This window comes from Salmo salar, chromosome ssa12, assembly GCF_905237065.1.
Source record: "Salmo salar chromosome ssa12, Ssal_v3.1, whole genome shotgun sequence".
NCBI lineage: Eukaryota > Metazoa > Chordata > Actinopteri > Salmoniformes > Salmonidae > Salmo > Salmo salar.
In genome coordinates this window covers 51,028,709-51,056,218 of record NC_059453.1, presented here as the reverse complement: position 1 = coordinate 51,056,218, position 27,510 = coordinate 51,028,709, and the positions used below count along the sequence as shown (strand labels likewise).

The 27,510-nt window shown below is 43.1% G+C and overlaps 1 protein-coding gene across 5 annotated transcripts in view; it reads right to left on the bottom strand.

The window, feature by feature from the left end:
- LOC106565195 (receptor-type tyrosine-protein phosphatase alpha) overlaps window positions 1–27,510 on the bottom strand; it is a 54,726-nt gene that overhangs the window by 6,639 nt on the left and 20,577 nt on the right. For 2 of the 5 annotated variants that reach the window (XM_014132052.2, XM_045691443.1), the window contains exons 2-23: window positions 20,800–20,846; window positions 20,551–20,572; window positions 20,060–20,150; window positions 17,429–17,835; window positions 17,281–17,301; window positions 14,011–14,113; window positions 11,988–12,061; window positions 11,263–11,399; window positions 6,515–6,605; window positions 6,070–6,146; window positions 5,590–5,626; window positions 5,176–5,273; window positions 4,729–4,884; window positions 4,230–4,396; window positions 3,498–3,633; window positions 2,317–2,463; window positions 1,886–1,979; window positions 1,639–1,715; window positions 1,222–1,356; window positions 816–941; window positions 473–624; window positions 197–332 (exon numbers count right to left, since the gene is read on the bottom strand). In XM_014132052.2, the coding sequence (XP_013987527.2) occupies window positions 197–332; window positions 473–624; window positions 816–941; window positions 1,222–1,356; window positions 1,639–1,715; window positions 1,886–1,979; window positions 2,317–2,463; window positions 3,498–3,633; window positions 4,230–4,396; window positions 4,729–4,884; window positions 5,176–5,273; window positions 5,590–5,626; window positions 6,070–6,146; window positions 6,515–6,605; window positions 11,263–11,399; window positions 11,988–12,061; window positions 14,011–14,113; window positions 17,281–17,301; window positions 17,429–17,835; window positions 20,060–20,150; window positions 20,551–20,560 (2,472 nt within the window). In that variant the 5' untranslated portion in view covers window positions 20,561–20,572; window positions 20,800–20,846. The remainder of the gene's footprint in view (window positions 1–196; window positions 333–472; window positions 625–815; window positions 942–1,221; window positions 1,357–1,638; window positions 1,716–1,885; window positions 1,980–2,316; window positions 2,464–3,497; window positions 3,634–4,229; window positions 4,397–4,728; window positions 4,885–5,175; window positions 5,274–5,589; window positions 5,627–6,069; window positions 6,147–6,514; window positions 6,606–11,262; window positions 11,400–11,987; window positions 12,062–14,010; window positions 14,114–17,280; window positions 17,302–17,428; window positions 17,836–20,059; window positions 20,151–20,550; window positions 20,573–20,799; window positions 20,847–27,510) is intronic. The other 3 variants (XM_045691444.1, XM_045691446.1, XM_045691445.1) reach the window with 3 other exon arrangements.

Here is a 27,510-nt window from a genome sequence, read left to right as displayed (position 1 = left end):
TGAATGCGAGTTCCTAAGCTTGCAACTCCTAATTACGTCACATGCATTGAACAGTTCGCCAAACACATTGAAAAAAGTACATCATTAAAGAAATGTGTACAATCACATAGCGCAGCAGATTATAATGCGCTTTACAGTATATATTTTGTTTCTCTCTTTTTGGGTGATGAAAACTATGCCCATAGTGTGTCCTCACCAGTGTCTGCACCATGTGGGGCCTCTGCAGCCGGAGGCTCTTGACGGTCTGAAAGACATCCAGGATGGCCTCAGCCTTCACCCGCTCCAGGACCGTGCTCAGGGCACAGAAGGTCCCCGTCCGCCCCGCGCCCGCACTGACAACACACAGAGATAAACCAAGGTTAGAGCATGCGCACGCACCCACAAAATAGAATAAATGGCAAACGCTACAGAGTTGGATGTTAGGTTACACATTTCTGTAAAGAACATTGTTAAAACGTTAGGTGAAGGTTACCTGCAGTGGACAGTGATGGGGTGGTTGCCAGATTGTTGCTGCTGCTTCTGGACCGCAGCGATGATGTTGATCATCCCCTTCCCGTCGCTGGGGATGCCCACCTCTGGCCAGCCATGAAAATGGAACTGTCTCACCGCACGAGCCTTGTTCTCCTAAAGAGAGAGAGAGTGAGTAAGAGAGAGAGCGCAAGGGAGACACACTCACACTCTGAAGACACACAGACGTGACTGAATTCAAATCTAGTTGACCTTGGATTAGGGTGTGTGTGCAGATGGTGTTTTGAATGGGTTGTGTTGACTACTAGAGTTGTTTTCTTTTTTCCCAGGGCGGGCTGTGTCCTCACCCGGTTGTTGGTGACCAGGAGGTCTCTAACAGTGTAGCTCTCACTCTCCTCCTCCCTCTTCAGCTCGATGGAGAGGTCACCACACACCATCACCCCGTCACTGGGCCAATACTGAGCACATTTTTCCTACAGAAAGACAGCGGGGGATGGAGAGAGCGGGAGAGCGAGAGACGGAGACGGAGAAAAAGAGACAAAGTAGGTGAAGCTCAGTCATTTCCCAGGCTCATGGCACTGTGCATTCAGCTCCAGGAAGTAGTTAAACTAGCAGAGACCGATCCTCTAATCACAAGACAGAACTGGGAAACGGACCAATAAGACGACTTTCCCCTTCCAATCATTGTTTTCTCTACTTCTGGCATGGCATGACTGGGCTGAGTGAAAGGTCCATCTCTCCATCCCTCCGTACCTGTCCTCTCTCCTCCAGCTCAGTGAGCATGACTATGGAGCAGCTCCTCCACTCCCAGATCATCCTCCAGAAGTCTTCGATGGTGTGCTGCAGCGGGCCCTGACTGGCCATGTACGAGTCCTTCTGACGGTAGCCCTGGACCAGACACACAGGTCAACTTAGACACATGAAACCACACACACAGACACACACACACCTCCACAGCAACCATTGTAGGAGCCATTTCTGCCTTTATCAGTTGTGTAACCTTCCCAGACTCACGCCAAGGTTCTCTACCTCCACAATCATTTCAAGACAGGCTTATCCTTACACTCAACCTACATGTGAATAGTTACTTGTATTGGCGCTAAAGTTCTGTTAATTTGTCTAATTTTAAAAACCATCAAAACCCATAACGCAGTGCGACTGTCTACTCACATCAATGAAGGAAGCGTTGACATAATCCGTGCTCTCCTCCCCTCTCTTGACTGGAATGATCACTCTGTTGAACTCATCTACAAGACACCAACAAACAGGTTACATTGCACGGAGTTCTGTGCCCGACTTTCTTAACATTAGACTGCGGTAATCTGCTACGCTAAAGCCTAGGCATTAGCTCGGGGAGCTAACACGAGTCTTCAGGTCTCAGGCGAGGTATCTGGAACAGTAGAAGCCGTCAACTCACATGGGATGATCTGGAGAACTCGGTTCTTCTTCATGTTTGCCGGCAGGTTGCCCGTCCTCATCTTGTCGTTCTGGATCTTGATGGAGGTCAGCTTCTGTGTGGGGAGACAAAACCACAGGCTTAGCATTCAGGGACTCGAAAAAAATTACCCAGGGGGAAAAATGCTCTCAAGACAACTGCCACTGCAACAGTTTAAACCTGAATCATATTCATTAGTGCACACCGTAGCAAAACATTTTGCAACATCAAACAAAAACGACCATTTCCTATTGAACATGTTCAGGTAGTCCTTCCATCAGTTTTCTTCCATTTGAGTCAAACAGATGTGCTATGGTCAAATCCCTTTAAACACTTGTAGTTGAGGTGCGCTTGATTTAGCTTGGACTTTGCACTTTTGGGACTATTCCATTACACCAGACAAACAAAATCACCTTGAACTCCGCTTCCATGCCCCCACAGCCGGCGGTGGAGGGGGCGTAGAGCTTGGCCAGGTGGGACTCCAGGGAGGTCACCTCCAGCTCTGTGTCTCCGTACAGGTAGTGCTCCAGCATGGCCTGGAAGATGAACACGTATTGCATCTGTGGGGAAGTAAAGAGAGGGTGAAGTAGAGAGAGAGGGAAGAGAGAGCGAAATCCTTATAGACTTTTAGTATACTTGCGATGCTCATATTATACATCTACAAGAGGTGTCAGAAGAGAACACAATATGAACAGGCAATACCCACACACTCAAAGCTCCCAATTTGAGACTTGAGTGGAAACTTGTTTATATAATTCATACATTATAATGCTGTGAGGGTGTGGTCTTTATTCAAGTCAGGGTAACGTTGTGGTCTTATTCAAGTCAGGGTAATGTTGTGGGGTCTTGTTCAAGTCAGGGCAACGTTGTGGGGTCTTGTTCAAGTCAGGGCAATGTTGTGGGGTCTTGTTCAAGTCAGGGTAACGTTGTGGGGTCTTATTCAAGTCAGGGCAATGTTGTGGGGTCTTGTTCAAGTCAGGGCAATGTTGTGGGGTCTTGTTCAAGTCAGGGCAATGTTGTGGGGTCTTGTTCAAGTCAGGCCAATGTTGTGGGGTCTTGTTCAAGTCAGGGCAATGTTGTGGGGTCTTGTTCAAGTCAGGGCAATGTTGTGGGGTCTTGTTCAAGTCAGGGCAATGTTGTGGGGTCTTGTTCAAGTCAGGGCAATGTTGTGGGGTCTTGTTCAAGTCAGGGCAATGTTGTGGGGTCTTGTTCAAGTCAGGGCAACGTTGTGGGGTCTTGTTCAATTCAGGATAATGTTGTGGGGTCTTGTTCAAGTCAGGGTAACGTTGTAGTCTTATTCAAGTCAGGATAATGTTGTGGTCTTATTCAAGTCAGGATAATGTTGTGGTCTTATTCAAGTCAGGATAATGTTGTGGTCTTATTCAAGTCAGGATAATGTTGTGGGGTCTTGTTCAAGTCAGGGTAACGTTGTGGTCTTATTCAAGTCAGACTAATAATGTTATGATCTTATTGCAGTCTGGGTAATGTTGTGGTCTTATTCAAGTCAGGATAATGTTGTGGTCTTATTCAAGTCAGACTAATAATGTTGTGATCTTATTGCAGTCTGGGTAATGCTGTGGTCATTACAACTTACGTCTGTTTGGACCATTTGGCAGCGCTGGGCTCTGATGCGCGTGACGAAGCCAAAGACGTCCACCTTCCTCTCGGTGTTCATCATATCCAACATGGCGTCTATCACTATGAAGGTACCTGTCCTCCCCACCCCCGCACTGATACACAGTCCGACACACACAGGTAGAAACACACACACAGGTAGAAACACACACACAGGTAGAAAGACACACACAGGTAGAAAGACCCACACAGGTAGAAAGACCCACACAGGTAGAAAGACCCACACAGGTAGAAAGACCCACACAGGTAGAAAGACACCCACAGGTAGAAAGACACACACAGGTAGAAAGACACACACAGGTAGAAAGACACACAGGTAGAAAGACACACACAGGTAGAGAAGACACACACAGGTAGAAAGAGACACACACAGGTAGAAAGACACACACAGGTAGAAAGACACACACAGGTAGAAAGACACACACAGGTAGAAAGACACACAGGTAGAAAGACACACACAGGTAGAGAGAGAGAGCGTGAGTCAGAAACTAACATACACAGAAAACTACTTCGTCGTGTGTGACTGAACCTGGGTCGTGTTAGCCCATTAAGCTTAAACCTAGGCATTAGCTTAAACCTAGGCATTAGCTTAAACCTAGGCATTAGCTTGGCATCTAGGCATCAGCAAACCCACCTCCGCTGCCACCAATAAGACAAGTGCGCGCACACACACACACACACACACACTGACCTGCAGTGGACCACGATGGGGCCGGAGTATTGGGGGTTGCAGGTCTTGACCTTCTTGAGGAACTTTAGCATGCCAATGGGTGTGAAGGGAACGCCAAAGTCTGGCCAGCTGGTGAAGTGGAACTGGGTCACCAGCCGCTGGGGCTTCTTTCCCCCCACATCCCCCACCTAGAGAGAGACAGAGACACCATTACTATGACTGTTTTGGAGTAACATTCAAGCTTAGAGCTATTTTCACCTTAACCTTTTTCCTCTCTCACATTTTCACATAAACTTTGCCATCAGCGTACCAAACATGTAGAGACCTGCTAAGGGTGTTGTTCATTAGAGAATGCTTGGTGTCTGTAGGGCATGGGTTTGATAGATGGTGTGGTGAGAGGAGCCAGGAGAAAAGAGGATAAACGAGGGAGGGAGGGAGAAGCGTACCTGTGGATACAGAGGGGAGAGAAGAAAAGACTGGAGGAGGAGAGAAGAAAAGAGGGGGGGAACGCCAGGGTTACCTGTTGGATGCAGAACTTGCGGATGGTGTAGTCCACCAGCACCATCATGTCTTCCACAGAGACTCGGATGTTGCCGTAAGTCCAGCAGCCCTGGTCCGGCCAGTACTGGGCACACTTACACTGAGACACACAGAGAGATTGCCGCTGTATGGATTTCTTTCAAATGAAAAGAAACAAACACTCATAGTCGTACACTCATACGTTCACATTGGAAATTTGACATGCTGAACATACCCCATCATCTTCATATAGCCTCTACTAAGAAAGACCTAGCCGGGGTCTTTTCAGGAGGGTGCAAGGTTACAGAATGGTTCAGATCGATATACATTTCTTAGAACATATATTATAAATGCCTTTAACTGTTAAAATAGGCAACGTTCTGAACGTTTCACCTTCCTGAACACACCCCAGTTTTCACCCCACCCCCTCTTTCTCCTCCTCCCCTACCTCTTTTCTCTCCTTCAGGTTGGTCACCATCACGATGGTGGCTGTGTTCTGTTCCCAGATCATTCTCCAGAAGTCGTTTACCGTCTCCTCCTTTGGCCCTGAGAGAGACAGAGACAGAAGAGATACATTTTCATCCACTGTATATTATCACCACTGATTAAATACAATCCTGTACGTTTGCTTTGGCAATGTAATATGTCGTCATATTACGATGCCAATAAAGCTCATCAGATTGAATGGAACCGAGAGATAGCTGCTGGAATCCGGGCCTGCGTCCCATATGAAACACTATTCCCTATTTAGTGCACTACGTAGTGAATAGGATGCAAGGACTCTGGTGCAAACGTAGTGCACTAAATTGGGAATAGGGTGCATTACATGAGCCTATCCCAGCGGCTAGAATAGCCACCTTACCTTGAGCTGCAATGAACTTGTTCTTCTCTTGGTAACCCTGAGAACAAGAGGAAGGCAGGAAAGGAAAAGGGTTAGAAAAACGTTTTGTTTGAACGCTGAATCCGTTTAATGACCATGTCTTGCATCGTTAAGTAAAGTTCTGATGTCTCGTCCGTGTTTCTCTACTTTCTGATTTATTGATGTTGTTTCAAAACTTCATGCGCAGAGCGGGACATGCGTCCTACAAATGAAATAGTATTTTTATAAAAAGAGAGAGAGCAAAGGAGAGCGACACAGAGGGACGACGAGAGAGCAAGAGGGATGAATAAGTCGCCATTCTAACGCAACCTTTTATCGATCTGTTTAAACTTTATTTATCCAGGGAGTCTCATGGAGGTTAAAAGACCTCTCTGACAAGGGAGAACTGGCCAAGGGGTAGCTCAATGAAAACACATCAAACACAGCTCGTCATTGATGTCCATGGCTTGCGGCGTCACTCACGTTGATGAAGGACGCGTTGATGAAGTCAGAGTCTGGAACTCCCTCTAGAGACGACAGATGCACCCTGGAGTGGTCATCTGAAACGCACACAAACAGAACCTTGATTAGACGAATGGCAAGCCTGTGTTTTAAAGGAGCTATATGTAACATTTACATATAGCGCCAAATGTCAAATATATACCGATAGAAGCAAAGGAATAGAAATCCACCAGAGTAAAACATACTTTGTAGAACACCGCTCGATGCTGCTAATTAGCACTTTTACAGAGACTAGGCAGGTCTAGCTGTTGCTGTATACAACTTCCTGAATTACAATTCGTTCTTGTTCGCAACGTTGACAATGTATTTCCAACGGATGTTTTTTTGGATAAGGTAACAAGCAGTTCTATGCCATGCTAGGTATTTCTAAACAGAATCAGGCTTTAGCTCTGCGTTGGGGACTCACATGGCAGGATGTTGACGTATCGGTTCTTCTCCTTGTTCTCCTCCTTAGAGGCCGCGTCGCACGACGCCTGGATGGGGCACACCGGCAGCGCCTGGACACACAGACAGACGGCCATCAGACAGGTAACATTTATTTGAGATGAATGCCCTGTAATGCATGTTCCTATCGGTGTGTCCCTAATGTGATATTCTTCTTTGCAATTCCACGAAAAGCAAATAAGGAAAGGAGGCTAAGGGAATTAGGTATTATTGGGACACAGCTTATAGGCTCTGAGGGGAGACTACCACTCCAATCAGAAGCTAGTCACACGCAGAGCGTTCTAGTTGCAAGTTCTACCCGCCTATTGTCCTGACAGGGCCATAGATGACTAATGTGTGTAAGGCGTGTGTGTGTACTAGAGGTCGACCGATTAATCGGAATGGCTGATTAATTAGGGTCGATTTCAAGTTTTCATAACAATCGGTAATCGGCATTTTAGGACACTGATCATGGCCGATTACATTGCACTTCACGAGGAGACTGCGTGGCAGGCTGACTACCTGTTATGCGAGTGCAGCAAGGAGCCAAGGTAAGGTGCTAGCTAGCATTAAACTTATCTTATAAAAAACTATCAATCTTAACATAATCACTAGTTAACTACACATGATTGATGATATTACTAGTTTATCTAGCTTGTCCTGCGTTGCATATAATCGATGCGGTGCCTGTTAATTTATCATTGAATCACAGCCTACTTCGCCAAACGGGTGATTTAACAAGCGCATTCGCGAAAAAAGCACTGTCGTTGCACCAATGTGTACCTAACCATAACATCAACAAGACCCCATAAAAACAACTTTCTTAAAAATCAATACACAAGTATATATTTTTAAACCTGCATATTCAGTTAATATTGCCTGCTAACATGAATTTCTTTTAACTAGGTAAATTGTGTCACTTCTCTTGCGTCCTGTGCAACAGAGTCAGGGTATGTGCAGCAGTTTGGGCCGCCTGGCTCGTTGCGAACTGTGTGAAGACCATTTCTTCCTAACAAAGACAGCCAACTTCGCCAAACGAGGGATGATTTAACAAAAGCGCTTTTGCGAAAGCATAATCGTTGCACGAATGTACCTAACCATAAATTCCTTTCTTAAAATCAATACACAGAAGTATATATTTTTAAACCTGCATACTTAGTTAAAAGAAATTCATGTTAGCAGGCAATATTAAACTAAAGAAATTGTGTCACTTCTCTTGCGTTCATTGCACACAGAGTCAGGGTATATGCAACAGTTTGGGCCGCCTGGCTCGTTGCGAACTAATTTCCCAGAATTTTACGTAATTATGACATAACATTTAAGGTTGCGCAATGTAACAGGAATATTTAGACTTATGGATGCCACCCATTAGATAAAATACGGAACGGTTCCGTATTTCACTGAAAGAATAAACGTTTTATTTTTTAAATGATAAGTTTCCGGATTTGACCATATTAATGACCTAAGGCTCGTATTTCTGTGTTATTATGTTATAATTAAGTCTATGATTTGATAGAGCAGTCTAACTGAGCAGTGGTAGGCAGCAGCAGGCTTGTAAGCATTCATTCAAACAGCACTTTCGTGCGTTTGCCAGCAGCTCTTCGCAATGCTTGAAGCATTGCTCTGTTTTTTACTTTAAGCCTATCAACTCCCGAGATTAGGCTGGTGTAACCGATGTGAAATGGCTAGCTAGTTAGCGGGGTGCGCGCTAATAGTGTTTCAAACGTCACTCGCTCTGAGACTTGGATGAGTTGTTCCCCTTGCTCTGCAAGGGCCGTAGCTTTTGTGGAGCGATCGGTAACGATGCTTCGAGGGTGGCTGTTGTCGATGTGTTCCTGGTTCGAGCCCAGGTAGAGGCGAGGAGAGGGACGGAAGCTATACTGTTACACTGGCAGTACTAAAGTGCCAATAAGAACATCCAATAGTCAAAGGTATATGAAATACAAATGGTATAGAGAGAAATAGTCCTATAATTCCTATAATAACCTCAACCTAAAACTTCTTACCTGGGAATATTGAAGACTCATGTTAAAAGGAACCACCAGCTTTCATATGTTCTCATGTTCTGAGCAAGGAACTTAAACGTTAGCTTTTTTACATGGCGCATATTGCACTTTTACTTTCTTCTCCAACACTTTGTTTTTGCATTATTTAAACCAAATTGAACATGTTTCATTATTTATTTCAGGCTAAATTGATTTGATCGATGTATTATATTAAGTTAAAATAAAAGTGTATATAGTCAGGGAAAAAACAGAAAAACACATGTCAAATGTTATAAATTGATTTGCATTTTAATGAGGGAAATAAGTATTTGACCCCCTCTCAATCAGAAAGATTTCTGGCTCCCAGGTGTCTTTTATACAGGTAACGAGCTGAGATTAGGAGCACATTCTTAAAGGGAGTGTTCCTAATCTCACCTTGTTACCTGTATAAAAGACACCTGTCCACAGAAGCAATCAATCAGATTCCAAACTCTCCACCATGGCCAAGACCAAAGAGCTCTCCAAGGATGTCAGGGACAAGATTGTAGACCTACACAAGGCTGGAATGGGCTACAAGACCATCGCCAAGCAGCTTGGTGAGAAGGTGACAACAGTTGGTGCGATTATTCGCAAATGGAAGAAACACAAAAGAACTGTCAATCTCCCTCGGCCTGGGGCTCCATGCAAGATCACACCTCGTGGAGTTGCAATGGTCATGAGAACGGTGAGGAATCGGCCCAGAACTACACGGGAGGATCTTGTCAATGATCTCAAGGCAGCTGGGACCATAGTCACCAAGAAAACAATTGGTAACACACTACGCCGTGAAGGACTGAAATCCTGCAGCGCCCGCAAGGTCCCCCTGCTCAAGAAAGCACATATACATGCCCGTCTGAAGTTTGCCAATGAACATCTGAATGATTCAGAGGACAACGGGGTGAAAGTGTTGTGGTCAGATGAGACCAAAATGGAGCTCTTTGGCATCAACTCAACTCACCGTGTTTGGAGGAGGAGGAATGCTGCCTATGACCCCAAGGACACCATCCCCACAGTCAAACATGGAGGTGGAAACATTATGCTTTGGGGGTGTTTTTCTGCTAAGGGGACAGGACAACTTCACCGCATCAAAGGGACAACGGCCGTGGCCATATACCGTCAAATCTTGGGTGAGAACCTCCTTCCCTCAGCCAGGGCATTGAAAATGGGTTGCGGATGGGTATTACAACATGACAATGACCCAAAACACACGGCCAAGGCAACAAAGGAGTGGCTCAAGAAGAAGCACATTAAGGTCCTGGAGTGGCCTAGCCAGTCTCCAGACCTTAATCCCATAGAAAATCTGTGGAGGGAGCTGAAGGTTCGAGTTGCCAAACGTCAGCCTCGAAAGATTAATGACTAGGAGAAGATCTGCAAAGAGGAGTGGGACAAAATCCCTCCTGAGATGTGTGCAAACCTGGTGGCCAACTACAAGAAACGTCTGACCTCTTGATATCCAACAAGGGTTTTGCCACCAAGTACTAAGTCATGTTTTGCAGAGGGGTCAAATACTTATTTCCCTCATTAAAATGCAAATCAATTTATAACATTTTTGACGTGTTTTTCTGGATTATTTTGTTGTTATTCTGTCTCTCACTGTTCAAATAAACCTACTATTAAAATTATAGACTGATTATTGGGCAAACGTACAAAATCAGCAGGGGATCAAATACTTTTTTCCCTCACTGTAGTCAGTATTGTTGTAATTGTCATTATTAAAAATAAATAAATAAAAAAACAGGATTGAACGAGACAAAATATATTTTATATTTGAGATTCCTCAAAGTAGCCACTCTTTGCCTTTATGACAGCTTTGCACATTCTTGGCATTCTCTCAACCAGCTTCACCTGAAATGCTTTTCCAACAGTCTTGGAGTTCCCACATATGCTGAGCACTTGTTGGCTGCTTTTCCTTCACTCTGTGGTACAACTCATCCCAAACCATCTCAATTGGGTTAAAGGTCGGGTGATTGTGGAGTCAACGTCATCTGACGGAGCACTCCATCACTCTCATTCTTGGTCAAATAGCCCTTATACAGCCTAGTGGTGTGTTTTGGGTCAATGTCCTATTGAAAAACAAATGAAATTTCCACTAAGCGCAAACCAGATGGTGTGGCATATCGCTGCAGAATGCTGGGGTAGCAATGCTGGTTAAGTGTGCCTTGAATTCTAAATAAATCACTGACAGTGTTTCACCATAGTGCTCTATGGTTTTCGTGACTGCACTTGAAGAAAACGTTCAACATTCTTAAAATATTCTGCACACTCTTTTACCAAGTTGGGCTATCTTCTGTATACCACCCCTACCTTGTCACAACAAACACATTAAGAAGGAAAGAAATTCCACAAGTTAACTTTTAACAAGGCACACCTCTTAATCTAAATTAATTCCAGGTGACTACCTCATGAAGCTGGTTGAGAGAATGCCAAGGGTGTCCAAAACTGTCATCAAGGCAAAGGGTGGCTACTTGTAGAACCTCAAATATATTTTGATTCGTTTAACACTTCTTTGGTTACTACATGATTCCATATGTGATATTTCAAAGTTTTGATGTCTTCACTATTATTCTACAATGTAAAAAAGAGTACAAATAAAGAAAAACCCTTGAATGAGTAGGTGTCCAAATTTTTGACTGTATGTATGTATGTATGTATGTATGTATGTATGTATGTATGTATGCATGTATGTATGTGCGCGTGGACTCCATACGTTGAACTCCTCCCGGAAGAGCTTGTTGTCATCAGCCATGCGACGATTCATATCCTCCTCAAGCTTGTCGACAACAAGGGGTGGGTACTTCCTGTTGGTGCTAGGCGAGCGGGCTAATAGCGGCACACTCTGGAGCTCTGCAAGAGCAGGAAGGGAGGGAAGTAATGGGACAGGAAAGATTGGTGGCGATTGAGGCCCACAGGGGAAGGGGGGGAAGAGAAAAACCCTTATAGTTGAGACACTGCCAACAATAAAGATAGTGACAAATTCACCAACCAATGATTATAAATTCATAAACTATAGAAAATGTTATATTATGATAAATATGTTATACATTAAAACAGATTCTAATCTACACATGCAACTTCTCCAAACTGACTGTGTGTGTGTGTGTGTGTGTGTGTGTGTGTGTGTGTGTGTGTGTGTGTTAATAAAAGCCCACAAGGGGGCACCATAAACCAATCCAACACTGCTAGTGTGCCACAATTCATCATATTGAACAACTGCTTTGGCCAAGAATCAGTAAATTTGACAACGTTATCAGTAAATGATCAGATAAAAATCACATTGGTTTTCTGAACACAGAACAATGGAGAAAGTTGGCTATGATAGAGACATGCATAAAAATTTCGGTAAATGTACGACCACAGACAAAACATGCACGTTCTCACACACACACACACACACACACACACACACACACACACACACACACACACGGTTACCTGTATCATCTGATCTACCGTTGGTCAGCCTGAAGGAGTTGGAATGGCTGCCGGCCTGCTTGTACTTCTTAAACCTGTCAATCATACGACACACACGAATACTCACACCCCTTGACTTATTCCACATTTTGTAGCGTTACAAAGCGTCAACGATCTACACAAAATACACGGTTATGTCAAAATGTTAACGTAAAACAAGTATTCAACCACCCCACCCCCAGAGTCAGTACATGTTAGAATCACCTTTGCCAGCGAATACAGCGAATACAGCTGTGAGTCTTTAGGGGTTGTACAACATTTGCCCATTATTCTTTAAAAAAAAAATATTCAATCTCTGTCAAATTGATTGTTGATAATTGCTAGACAGCCATTGTCAAGTCTTGCCATAGATTTCCAAGCCGATGTAAGTCAAAACTTTAACTAGGCCACTCAGGAACATTCAATGTCGTCTTGGTCAGCAACTCCAATGTATATTTGGCCTTGTGTTTTAGGTACTTGTCCTGCTGAATGGTGAATGTCTCCAAGTGTCTTTGGAAAGCAGACTGAACCAGGTTTTCCTATTGGATTTTGCCTGTGCTTAGCTGTAGTCTGTTTCTTCTTATCCTAAAACTCCCTTGTCCGTGCTGATGACAAGCATTTCCATAACATGATGCAGCCACCACCATGCTTGAAAATATGAAGAGTGGGACTCAGTGATGTTGGAATTTCCCCAAAGATAACACGTTGTATTCAAGACAAAGTACATTTTTGCCTCATTCTTTGCAGTATTACTTTAGCGCCCTAAATGCAAACAATATTTTTTTATTCTGAAAAGGCTGCATTCTTTTCACTGTCATTTATGTTAGTATTGTGGACTAACTACAATGTCGTTAATACCTCCTCAGTCACTTCCTCATCGGCAACGGAGTTAAAAAGGACGTCTGTATCTTTTTTTTTTTTTAAACATATCTACCAATAGGCTATTTGCGAACCATTGGAAAACCTCCCTGGTCTTTCTGCTTGAATCTGTGCTTGAAATTCACTGCTCGACTGAGGGAACTTCGAGATAATTGTATGCGTTGGGTAAAGAGAGATGCAGTAGTCGTTTAAAGATCAACACTATTATTGCACACAGGAGGAGTCCATGCAACTTGTAACTTTTTGTTAAGAAACTATTTACTCCTGAACTTATTTAGGCTTGCCATAACAAAACATACTTTATTGACTCAAGACATTTCAGCTTTCCATTTTTAATGAATTTGTGACCATGTCTAAAAACATAATTCAACTTTGACATTATGGGGTATTTTGTGTAGATCATTGACACAAAAACTCAATTTAATCCATTTAAATTCAGGCTGTAATAACAACATGTCGAAAAGTCAAATGGGGTGGGAATACTTTCTGAAGGCCTTGTACATGCAGAATATCACCCACACAGTCACACACACACACACACACACACGGCCATTGCCATGGTAACTACTATAACACTTGGTTCATCCACACTGGCCTCTATAGGGTGTTTGTGAATGAAAGAAGACAAACCATTTCCTGCTCTGCGCTTTTACAATGTGTAATGAATTGTGTGAGGTGTGTACGACACCGTTAGCATTGTACATGGGTCTCATATCTGACTATTGTATAGCTCTATTCCAAAGATAAATCGTGCCTGCATCCAAACTTTTCTTTTCAGTTTAAAAATGCTTCCCTGAGACATAAGGTTGACGGCGCGACTGTGGGGGAAAAAACCAGGGTGTATTCATTACGGCACACCATAGCAAATTGTAGCAATACTTTTTGCAACGAAAAATAACGTTTATTGGACAAGTTCAGGAAGCCCCTCCCCGTTTCAGTCCGTTTCTTCAACTTGTTGCCTGATCCAGGGATGAGTTTCCGCTGGACCACACAGGCCAAGTACTAGCTGAACTCCAGTAAGATAAGACTTTTGGTTTAGTTACAAAAAGTTGCGCTACGGTGTGCCCTACTGAACACAACCCAGATGAGTGGTGTGGGTGGTTTCTGCCTGAGGGACATGACTGACCTGAGCATATAGAGGATGATGATGATGAAGACGATGACGAGCAGGGATGACAGAGCCACCATCACCGCAATGATGGGCGTGTCATCTGATTGCGTATTTTGGTCTGAGAGAACGAGGGAGAGAGAGAGAATTTAACAACATTCTAAAACTGAGTACAAGTTTGATTTGGCATTTGATTGAGCCCGTCTCAGGTGCCCTTAATGGGGTTTAGGTTGGCACGTTTTGGACAATTCCTTGGATCCATTGCACCAGGCAAGCTCAATCAAGCGCACAAATCAGCTTAAGTATTTGAAAGAAAACCAATACTATTCAATACTGTTAATAGTTAACAGTATGCATTAGACAGGCTATATGAAACTGTCCACTCCATGATTTGTACACTGATTACAGGAACACTGATTTAAGGACATCTTGGTAACAGTTTTTTTGGACAGCATTGTCATTAGTCTTACATAACATTTTCATAATAATGACAGAAGCGATGTCGTTAACTGTCGTTACAGAGCAGAAAGAGTCAACGCGACACAAACGATGAGACTTTACAGAAGCAGAGGGGTTAACCAAATAGATGAGGAACAGTCATATATTGTATATACTTAAGCAATAAGGCACCTCGGGGGGGGTTTGTGGTATATGGCCAATATACCACGGCTAAGGGCTGTTCTGGATACAGCCCTTAGCCATGGTATATTGGCCATATACCACAAACCCCCCCGCCCCGAGGTGCCTTATTGCTATTATAATGGGACACAGTACACATTGAATGGTGCTGCACCACGTTGGTAGGAAGGTAAGTTAAACTGATGAGCAGTAGAGGAGGACTATTCAACCCATTCCAATTCAACGGCTCATACTGCGGGCACAGAGGACGGATAAAAAATAAACACACAGAGGAGAGATGCAGAGCTTGAATAGTGCGTGTGTTCGACAGGCCAGTTCAATTATCGGCACGTCGCTGCCACGACTGCTTATGACTTCAGAAAAGTAGTCACACCCCTTGACTTTTTCTAAACGTTGTGTTACAGCCTGAACTTAAAATTGAACAAATTTAGATTTTGTGTCACTGACCTATACACAATACTCCATAATGTCAAAGTGGAATGATGATTATAAATTTATGAAAAATTAAAAAGCTGAAATGTCTTGAGTCGATAAGTATTCAACCCAATTTGTTATGGCAAGCCTAAATAAAGTTCAGAAGTAAAAATGTGCCTAAGTCACATAAGTTGCATGGACTCTCTGTGCAATAATAGATTTTTCAATGACTACCTCATCGCTGTACTGATGTTGGGCGATTAGGCCTGGCTCGCAGTGCCAATTCATCCCAAAGGTGTTTGATGGGGTTGAGGTCAGGGCTCTGTGCAAGCCAGTCAAGTTCTTCCACACCAATCTGGACAAAACATTTCTATATGGACCTCAATTTGTGCACGGGTGCATTGTCATGCTGAAACAGCAAAAGGCCTTCCTGAAACTGTTGCCACAAAGCACAGAATCATCTAGAATGTCATTGTATGCTGTAGCGTTAAGATTTCCCTAAACTCGAACAAAGGGGCCTAGCCCGAACCATGAAAAACAGCCCCAGACTATTATTCCTCCACAAAACTTTACAGTTGGCACTATGCATTGGGGCAGGTAGCTTTCTCCTGCCCATCCGCCAAATCCAGAACCGTCCGTTGGACTGCCAGATGGTTAAGCGTGATTCATCACTCCAGAGAACACATTTCCACTGGTCCAGAGTCCAATGGTGGTGAGCTTTACACCATTCCAGCCGACTCTTGGCATTGCGCATGGTGATCTTAGGCTTGTGTGCGGCTGCTCGGCCATGGAAACCCATTTCATGAAGCTCCCGACGAACAGTTCTTGTGCTGAAGTTGCTTCCAGAGGCCATTTGGAACGTGTCATTGAGTGTTGCAACCGAGGACAGATGATTTTTACGCGCTACATGCTTCAGTACTTGACGGTCCCGTTCTGTGAGCTTGTGTGGCCTATCACTTTGCGGCTGAGCCGTTGTTGCTCCTAGACCTTTCCACTTCACAATAACAGCACTTACAGTTAACCGGGGCAGCTCCAGCAGGGCAGAAATTAGACAAACTGACTTGTTGGTAAGTTGGCAACTATGATGGTGCCACATTGAAAGTCACTGAGCTCTTCAGTAAGGCCATTCTACTGCCAATGTTTGTCTATGAAGATTGTATGGCTGTGTGCTCGATCTTATACACCTGTCAGCAACGGGTGTGGCTGAAATAGCCGAATCCACTCATTTGAAGGGGTGTCCCCATACTTTCATATATATAGTGTATAATTATCTGAAGATCCCACAGTCGAGCAGTGAATTTCAAACACAGATTAATTCACAAAGAAGGAGAAAACTGAGTATCGATCAACAATATTGTAGTTACTCCACAATACTAACCTAATTGACAGAGTGAAAAGGAAGCCAGTACAGACTAAAATATAACAAAACATGCATTCTGTTTGCAAAAAGTAATACTGCAAAAAATGTGGCAAAGAAATTAACTTCATGTCCTGAATACAAAGCACTAAGTTTGGGGCAAATCCAACAACATCACTGAGTACCACTCTTCATATTTTCAAGCATGGTGGTGGCTGCATCATGTTATGGATTTGCTTGTCATCGGCAAGGACTAGAGTTTTTTTTAGGATAAAAATAAACCTAATAGAGCTAAGCACAAGCCAAATCCTGGTTCAGTCTGCTTTCCAACAGACTCTGGGAGACAAAATCACCTTGAAGCAGGACAATAACTTAAAACACAATGTCAAATATACACTGGAGTTGCTTACAAAGACAACATTGAATGTTGCCAAGTGGCCTAGTTACAGTTGACTTAAATGGCTGTCTAGCAATGATCAACAACCAACTTGACAGAGCTTGAAAAATGACAAAAAATTATAGAAATGGGCAAATATTGTACAATCCAAAGTTCTTAGAGACTTACCCAGAAAGACTCAGCTGTGATTCTAACATTGATTCAGGAGTGTGAACACTTATGTAAATGTGATATTTCAGTATTTCATTTTCCATACATTTTCTAACATTTCTAAAATCATGTTTTCACTTTGTCATTATGGGGTATTGTGTATAGATGGGCAAGATTTTTTTTAATTCAGGCTGTAACAACAAAATGTGGAATAAGTCAAGGGGTATGAATACTTTCTGAAGGCACATTATGTTGTTCTCATGTTAGCTGTATGACCTTATCTATATAACCACGTTGTAACTTGAGACAAAATACACACACATACTCTTACCTGTGTCATCTTCTCCACCACCTGAGGGTAAAACAAGAGTATCATTACTATCCAACATAAAAAAAACATCCTACACCCCACACACAGACCTGCTCGCCTTTCACTCTCACAAGCACACACACAAACACACTCGGATACAGACACACACCTGTAGTAGTGTCACTAGTCGTGTCGGGCGACGTGGCTTCCACCGTAGGTTCTGTGGCCGTCTCCGGCGAGGGATCTGTGTGACTGTCCGGCGCAGAGGGTGTGGTCCCATTCTCCCCTCCCCGACTGACTGTAGTCGGAGCAGGGGGTGGTTGCGGGGCGGTGGTTGCACCCGTGGGGACTTGGGGGTCTATGGTTGGGCCAGGGGGTGGTGGAGGGGGATGGGCGCCTGGGTGACACTGGGGCCTGCAGTCAATATGTTCCCCTCTGCGGTGCTGGTTGTTGTTAGTGTCGTTACGGCAGCCGTGGGGGTTGCGGTTGTTGGAGGGGTGGTGGCTGTTGCTACTGGAACATTGTGGAGGGTGGTGGCTGGAGAATCCGTGGGTTTGGCAGTGGAGACTGGACCTTCTATGAGAGAGAGATACAGTTTATCTAGGCCACGGGTTCTCAAACTTGTGATAGCTAATTCATTGGGGACCATTTCATAATCAGAACACAACTTCAGTGAGATGAGAATAACATACAAGGAGTTTAATTATGACTTCGGCAGGGCATGGACGGACGGACAGACAGACAGACCAAGTCTCGGGCACTGGGAAGGAACATTTAAAGACCTGCCTCTGAGAAAATGTTGCTGTTTTCAAGCAAATTCTCTGCAACTCTACACATTTTGTCGTGGGGCAGAGATTTTTTGTGGTTGAAGTTTTAAAGCCAATTCTACACATTTTGTCATGAGGCAGATATAACTTTGCAGTTTTAAAGTAAATTATGATGCATTTTCTTAAAAAATTAAGAAAATATTTTGGGGAAATACAAGTATTGAGTTGAAAAAATTATAAATTGGTGGAATACTGTGGATACCAATATTCCCATGTTGCCCAGGATCAAGAACATAAATTGTAGATTAATAATTTTACATTGTATTATATTACACCCTCTGAATTGAATCTGTTAGTAATATTTACAGTTGAAGTCAGAAGTTTACATACACCTTACTCAAATACATTTAAACTCAGTTTCACAAGTCCTGACATTTAAATCCTAGTAAAAATTCCCTGTCTTAGGTCAGTTAGGATCATCACTTTATTTTAAGAATGTGAAATGTCAGAACAATAGTAAAGAGAATGATTTATTTCTGCTTTCATTTATTTCATCACATTCCCAGTGGGTCAGAAGTTTACATACACTCAATTAGTATTTGGTAGCATTGCCTTTATATTGTTTAATTTGGGTCAAATGTTTTGGGTTCACTTCACCCAACAATAAGTTGAGTGAATTTTGGCCCATTCCTCCTGACAGAGCTGGTGTAACTGAGTCAGGTTTGTAGGCCTCCTCGCTCGCACACGCTTTTTCAGTTCTGCCCACACATTTTCAATAGGATTGAGGTCAGGGCATTGTGATGGCCACTCCAATACCTTGACTTTGTTGTCCTTAGGCCATTTTGCCACAACTTTGGAAGTATGCTTGGGGTCATTGTCCATTTGCGACCAAGCTTTAACTTCCTGACTGATGTCTTGAGCTGTTTCTTCAATATATCCACCTAATTTTCCTTCCTCACGATGCCATCTATTTTGTATAGTGCACCAGTCCCTCCTGCAGCAAAGCACCCCCACAACATGATGCTGCCACCCCCGTGCTTCACGGTTGGGATGGTGTTCTTCGGCTTGCAAGCCTCCCCCTTTTTCCTCCTAACATAACGATGGTCATTATGGCCAAACAGTTCTATTTTTGTTTCATCAGACCAGAGAACATTTCTCCAAACAGTACGATCTTTGTCCCCATGTGCAGTTGCAAACCGTAGTCTGGCTTTTTTAATGGCGGTTTTGGAGCAGTGGCTTCTTCCTTGCTGAGTGGCTTTTCAGGTTATGTCGATATAGGACTCATTTTACTGTGGATATAGATACTTTTGTACCTGTTTCCTCCAGCATCTTCACAAGATCCTTTGCGGTTGTTCAGCGACTGTTCAGGCGTTTGGAAATTGCTCCCAAGGATGAACTAGACTTGTCGAGGTCTACAATTTTAGGTAGGCCTTGAAATACATCCACAGGTACACCTCCAATTGACTCAAATTATGTCAATTAGCCTACCAGAAGCTTCTAACGCCATGAAATCATTTTCTGGAATTTTCCAAGCTGTTTAAAGGCACAGTCAACTTAGTGTATGTAAACTTCTGACCCGCTGGAATTGGGATTTAGTGAATAAGTGAAATAACCTCTCTGTAAACAATTGTTGGAAAAATTAGTTGTGTCATGCACAAAGTAGATGTCCTAACCGACTTGCCAAAACTATAGTTTGTTAAGAAGAAATTTGTGGAGTGGTTGAAAAACAAGTTTTAATGACTCCAACCTAAGTGTATGTAAACATCCGACTTCAACTGTATATATAAAAATATATATATTACCATTTTGTTATATTAAGAGATCTGGCTGGAGAACCCCTGCCGTACCTCCATGACCGAACTCTGAGAACCCGTGATGTTTGTGTTGAGTCATTTAATGCCTCAACTGCAACTTCACTGGAGTTGCAGTGATACAAACAAGTATTTTACAATACAAGAACGTTCAATATGTCAAATGGTGTCAGCGGTAGGATCCGACTGTTCAGGTGATAATGTCATGTGGGTCCTCCTTACCTGTGGGGGTGAGAGATGGTCCCTGGGCTGAGACAGAGACCACGAGGGCCACACTGAGCAGCAGGAGCAGGGGACACGTACCCATACTGCCCTGGGAGAACCGGGACACACGCCTTACTGACAACCGAAAAATGACCCTTTCACAGTGCAACTGGTCATGATCGGATTATAAATTCATATGTGTGGTACTTGTAACTGGATGCCTAATCCTAAATCCTTCATGATCACATTTGGAGAATAATCCAACAAAATTTGGGTTCTTAAATTTTTGGGGGGGACTAAGATTTTTTTACAAGAAAATATAAGTGTCTTAAATGCATTGATTATAGGGTAAATCAGTTTGACAGCACCGCTTGTTGATTCAAACCAAACTTTCCATAAATGTTTGCCCACAGAAGAAGTGGTCAGAAAATTACTTTTTGGAATGAATGCCAAAACATTCAGGAGAAAGAGGTGCTCAAACTTCACCAATTTTGCATACCCCAACATACCATGAGACATCCATGTTTTTCACTGGAAAAGATAAACGGTTGAGATTTATATAATTTTAAATCTTACACACAGGGATGTCAAACTATTATAATTTCTGGATACATTTTTATTTATTTTTTAAATGCAAGAAATAATAAAATAGTTTAACAAAGTTTTGTTCAAACCAAAAATGGGTGCAGTCAAAACGTGATTGAAATCATATGGATTTACCCTATAATGATGAGTGGAATAAGGAGTTGATCTCTTACCTTAAGGAGCGAATTTGGCATCAATCACTCATTCGCACAGTGTGGTCCTGGATGCAAAAAGAAAAGGGAGACACTGTTAGAATCTCAAATAGGTGCTTAGAAGTGTTTCACTAGTTAGTTTAACTAGTTTTGTATTATTCATTTAACTTGCATCTTGCTGGTTTGCCTGTTGAGAACATTCCTAATATACTGAACGAAAATATAGTTTATATACAGTGCTTTGCAAAAGTATTCATCCCCCTTGGCATTTTTTCCTATTTTGTTGCATTACAACCTGGAATTTAAATTGATTTTTATTTGGATTTCATGTAATGGACAGACAAAAATAGTCCAAATTGGTGAAGAGAAAAAATAAAAACTTGTTTAAAAAAAATAAAAACTGGAAAAGTGGTGCGTGCTTATATATTCACCCCCTTTGCTATGAAGCCCCTAAATAAGATCTGGTGCAACCAATTACCTTCAGAAGTCACATAATTAGTTCAATAAGGTCCACCTGTGTGCAATCTAAGTGTCACATGATCTGTCACACGATCTCAGTATATATACACACACACACACACACACACACACACACCTGTTCTTAAAGGCCCCAGAGTCTGCAACACCACAAAGCAAGGGGCACCACCAATCAAGCAGCACAATGAAGACCAAGGAGCTCTCCAAACAGGTCAGGAACAAAGTTTTGGAGAAGTACAGACCAGGGTTGGGTTATAAAAAAATATCCGAAACTTTGAACATCCCACAGAGCGTCATTAAATCCATTATTAAAAAATGCAAAGAATATGGCCCACAACAAACCTGCCAAGAGAGGGCCGCCCACCAAAACTCACGGACCAGGCAGGAGGGCATTAATCAGAGAGGCAACAAAGAGACCAAAGAAAACCCTGAAGGAGCTGCAAAGCTCCACTGCGAAGATTGGAGTATCTGCCCATAGGACCACCTTAAGCTGGGCTATACAGAAGAGTGGCCAAAGAAAGCCATTGCGCAAAGAAAAAAAATAAGCAAACATGTTTGATGTTTGCCAAAAGGCATGTGGGAAACTCTGGTCAGATGAGATTAAAATGTAGATTTTTGGCCATCAAGGAAAACGCTATGTCTGGCGCAAACCCAACACCTCACATCACCCTGGGAAAACCATCCCCACCGTGAAGCATGGTGGTGGCAGCATCATGCTGTGGGGATGTTTTTCCATCAGCAGGGACTGGGCAACTGGTCAGAATTGAAGGAATGCTAAATACAGGGAAATTCTTGAGGGAAACCTGTTTCAGTCTTCCAGAGATTTGACACTGGGACAGAGGTTCACCTTCTAGCAAGACAATGACCCTAAGCATACTGCTCAAGCAACATGAGTGGTTTAAGGGGAAACATTTCAATGTCTTGGAATGGCCTAGTCAAAGTCCAGACCTCAATCCAATTGAGAATCTGTGGTATGACTTAAAGATTGCTGTACACCAGCGGAACCCATTCAACTTGAAGGAGCTGGAGCAGTTTTGCCTTGAAGAATGGGCAAAAATCCCAGTGGCTAGATGTGCCAAGCTTATAGAGATATACCCAAAGAGACTTGCAGCTGTAATTGCTACAAAAGGTGGCTCTACAAAGTATTGACTTTGGGGGGGTGAATAGTTATGCATGCTCAAGTTCTGTTTTTTGTTGTTGTCTTATTTCTTGTTTGTTTCACAATAAAAAATATTTTGCATCTTCAAAGTGGTAGGCATGTTGTGTAAATCAAACCAAAAAAATATTTTAATTCCAGGTTGTATGGCAACAAAATAGGAAAAATGCCAAGGGGGTGTATACTTTCGCAAGCCACTGTAAATCAGTCAATTGAAATAAATGTATTAGGCTCTAATCTATGGATTTCACAAAACTGGGGGTGCAGGGGTGCACCCACTGGGGAGCCATGCCCAGACAGGGCTTCATTACAGACAGAAATACTCCTCAGCACCCCCCCTCCGACGATCCCACAGGTGAAGAAGCCTGATGTGGAGGTCCTGGGCTGAAGTGGTTACATTTGATCTGCGTTTATGAGGCCGGCTGGACATAATGCCAAATTCTCTAAAACAACGTTGGAAGGCTTGACTAATCCCAAACCTGCCAGCTGGTGATTTATCCAAATATCTAACCATTACCTCAATAACAAAATAGCTCAAATAAAAATTCTGAAAGCGTTACATATCCCGAGTTAGGTTATGAAACCATGTCTGCATAAACCCACCATTTTTTGGGTTTGCTCATTTAGAAGCAGCCTTTATCAAATGTTAGCCTAACACACTACTGTGACACGTGCAGGTATCTTACCCACAACCCTGATGTTGCCAGTACCATGCTGCAACCAACAGCCATCAGACCCGCATAGAACCCCACCATTCTGTGTCTGCTAAATCCCAGTCGCTCCCTCTCTCCTCTTTTCTAGATGTGTCTTGTATCCAGGTGGTGCTCCGTAACATGAATAATAAATGACCACATTATTCTGGGACACAGCGAAGGGGGAAAAAAAAAAAAAAGATGCTTTTTATGTAGGCATATATGCGTTTCAACTTGGGCTATACGCAAGACAGCAGGTAGCCTAGTTACCCGAGCTCTGGGGATAAATCAAGAAGTTAGAGACTGAGAAGGAATGCAGAGACTGGATTGAGACAACTTTGTTCAGATTTTGGATTTGGACACGGATTTGACAAAATTGCCTGTATTGCGCAATAATTTCGAATCAAATGAGTGTTGCATTGACTGCAGTGGAGCTCACCTCAAAATACAATGAAAGGGAGTCAGTTGAAATAAAGGCGAGTGTGTGTAGGAAAGGGCCTAAAGCGCAGGCTGGGTGGGCTGACAATGGTGTAATCCCACCAGTCCACTGGGTGCGGCCTGACTGACTGAGCTGTGATAATCTCGTGGTCTTGATACAGGAATAATCTAGCCCGTCTGGCTCTCTTTACTGCGTTCTAGCTCCACGCACGCACGTGTGCACGCACGCACACACACACACACGGGTGAATTCAGACACACACAAAACCTGGGTATCAGGGATTTACTGCCAGAGCGTCAGAATTGGGTGGGAAAAAACACTACTGTGCCATTTGTATCTAGTGGGAATAACTGTGATCCATCCTTACTGTTTTGGGGAAAGCAAGTGGTTAATTAAGATGGGTCTAGCAACGAGTAGTATGTATTCTGTTTTGTTAGGGGCAATTCCACGTTAATGGAATTACGCCGAGACTCAGATTTTTCACGTTAAAATGTATGCCAAACCAAATCTATTGATTTCAAAAGTTTAACAAACCATACAACCCTACGCACAAGGTCTACTAATTTACACAGAGAATTTCACAAAAACACATTTGCTGGAAGAACTGTGCTGATGCAAAGTTGGGTAACAGAATTACGGTAAAATCTCCCTCAGCTTTTTATGCGACCACATTTTCCAGAAAAATGGGGTGTCCGCTATGACTGACGCCTCGAGTTTTACAGAATTACGGTAACGGAATTACGTCATGGGTCCCTGATCTGTACTATACAGAAATGCGTAATTATGGATATGAATTTCATGCTCTTCATGGTGATGTATCCTGAATAGCTACAAAGGTAGAAATATGCAATATCCTTATTTTGCATATTTTAATATTATTCTAATGAGCCCCGCCCCCAAATGACGACAACATATGGTTGGTCCGGACCAGACCAAATCTGAACCAACGATAGACGTTTATGTTTCACAAGTTTGGACATCACAATATAGTAGAGCTCAGTACAGTGGGACTACTGTCCAAACTTGTGAAACATAGACGTCTATGATTGGTTCAGATTTGGTCCGGCCAGAGCGGACTGAACAAATTTCACCGTCCAAGGACGTTCGCTGTCGGTCAGTGCTTAGTGGGCGAGGATGCTCGCTACAGTAAACGGAAAGAGGGTAGGTGTCACTAAGAACCAGGTTGAGGTGACATTAAGGAGAGCGAGAAGTTGTCCAGAATGTTTTTCACAGTCTTGCTTTTACCACCAGACAACAGAAAGAAAACAGTTGAGCTGAACATAACAGTATGCCAGTGGAAGGGAGGACTGTAGCAGGAGACCCTATGAGCTGAACATAACAGTATGCCAGTGGAAGGGAGGACTGTAGCAGGTGACCCTATGAGCTGAACATAACAGTATGCCAGAGGAAGGGAGGACTGTAGCAGGTGACCCTATGAGCTGAACATAACAGTATGCCAGAGGAAGGGAGGACTGTAGCAGGTGACCCTATGAGCTGAACATAACAGTATGCCAGTGGAAGGGAGGACTGTAGCAGGTGACCCTATGAGCTGAACATAACAGTATGCCAGTGGAAGGGAGGACTGTAGCAGGTGACCCTATGAGCTGAACATAACAGTATGCCAGAGGAAGGGAGGACTGTAGCAGGTGACCCTATGAGCTGAACATAACAGTATGCCAGAGGAAGGGAGGACTGTAGCAGGTGACCCTATGAGCTGAACATAACAGTATGCCAGAGGAAGGGAGGACTGTAGCAGGTGACCCTATGAGCTGAACATAACAGTATGCCAGAGGAAGGGAGGACAGCAGCAGGTGACCCAACTGTGGTTTGTGACAACTATGATTTCCCATTATAGCCAATTTAATTGCAGTAATTCCACTACCGATTTGGTAACAGAATTCCGAGTTTTAAACACTTAACTATTCATAAACAAATTTGACATCAGTAAATACACTAACTAATTGGTAGGTCTACCTTTACTTGTTACTTCTGTGAACTTTCATTATCCTGCCTTACGAGGGAGCGAAATTAGAAAATATCTTAAAGTTATGTGGGTTTTTGGTAACAGAATTACAAGGCAATGTTTCTTAAATTTACAGAAGGCAAATCATTTCTCTAAAACTAAATATAAGTGTTGATATTAGCTGCCAGGGGTCTTCAACATTGTGTTTTGATGTATTTCTAATACATTGTAAGACTTTTTCTGGTAGATGTTGTCTAAGAACCCTTTTCCATCAGTTTAACCATAAATCGAAGCCTTTGATTATTCCACATTTTTTGGTTGGAAAATGGTTGAAAAATTTGTATATGTATTCATTTGACCCTCAATGTGACATTGCTCCTATGCATTGTACATGTTGGTGCTCATGGGTCCTTCAAGATGGAAATGTCCCTTAGCACATAGAATTGTTTTTAAATGGATTGTGAAAACCACACTTGGTATTGGAGCTTGCAGACTCATGCTGCATATTATTTAGCCTAGCACTGTACCTACCCTTCCCCCAATACTTTTGCTCTTTGCCCGCTTCCGCTCCCCTTCCCCGGTCTTATCCACTCACAGCTGACAAAAACCGTCCACAATTACAGTTCTCCCTTCCATGCCCAAACCGTGCCAACCACCTCCCCAGAAACCTCAACCAGTGCTGCAGTTTCCCCCTCAGACCTCAGCCAACTCTGCTACTGCTGCACACAGGGTGGATTTCACTTGTGCCGTTTTCCACCTCTAAAACGAGGACAGTGAATCAGGATTCGTCCCTGTGCTAAATTTAGAAGAGGTGTTCCTAAATTCAAAGGGTGGCCTAGTGCATCGCGAGTGTTTGTTTCACTTGACTTCAAAGCAAACTAATCGCTGTAGACTGCACTGAGCTGAATCCAGGATAGAACAAAAAAGGAAAACCCAACAGATAGCCTAGGCCTACAAACTCAACCCACTGGGCAAAAACTGGCGGAATCAACATTGTTTCCACGTGATTTCAACCGCCCAAAAAAAATCTATGCGATGACGTTGAATCAATGTGGAACATTTATTGGATTTGCTTCAAGTCATCAACATAGGGGCATTTCATCTTTTTTTTTGTCCAACTTTTAACCTAAATCCAATCGTGTTTTTATTTACGTTAGTTGACAACGACCAAACATAAATCAAAACTAGACGTTGAACTGACGTATGTACTTAACTGAAGCTTATGCATGTCATATTAAAATGAAATGTATCAACCGGCCTTCCCTGTGGCTCAGTTGGTAGAGCATGGTGTGTGCAACACCAGCATGGTGTGTGCAACACCAGCATGGTGTGTGCAACGCCAGGGTTGTGGGTTCAATTCCCACGGGGGGCCAGTACAAAAAAAAATAATGCATGAAATGAAATGTATGCATTCACTACTGTAAGTCGCTCTGGATAAGAGCGTCTGCTAAATGACTAAAATGTAAATGTAAAAATGTTTCCTTCCTTCCTCCTAAATAAAACACTTAAAAGATGTGCAGAAACGAAGTATGGAAAGGCGCAAAGTCTATGACAACCATTTTACCCCTTTATCTGCATCTCTCCCTCCCTAGTAGGCTAGGCTGTCGATCCAGCTGACTCAGACTGCAGGAAAGTCTTAAAACGACGAGAGCCCAGCACATTGTTTCCTTCCCCTGCAGTCTGGCTGCTAGTACCGCAAACTCCTCACTCATCCAAAACCAGCCTCTGACCCTTGAACCCTTCCTGTACAATGCCCCAGCCTACCCCCTCACCTGACCCATAGAGCAACCATCCTCATAACCAATGACTCAGCTATGACACAACCATTCCCCATTGACATTAGTGACTTTAAAAATCACATTAGCCTGATTGAAGTAGAAGCTTCCTCTCTAAATTAGGCTAAATGTAGCATGGTTGCATCATCGGTCTGGAAATGAATCAGCCTTTGTGCTTATGAACCGGCTTGCATCATTGGGAGCCTAAACAACCTTTTTGGACAAACATG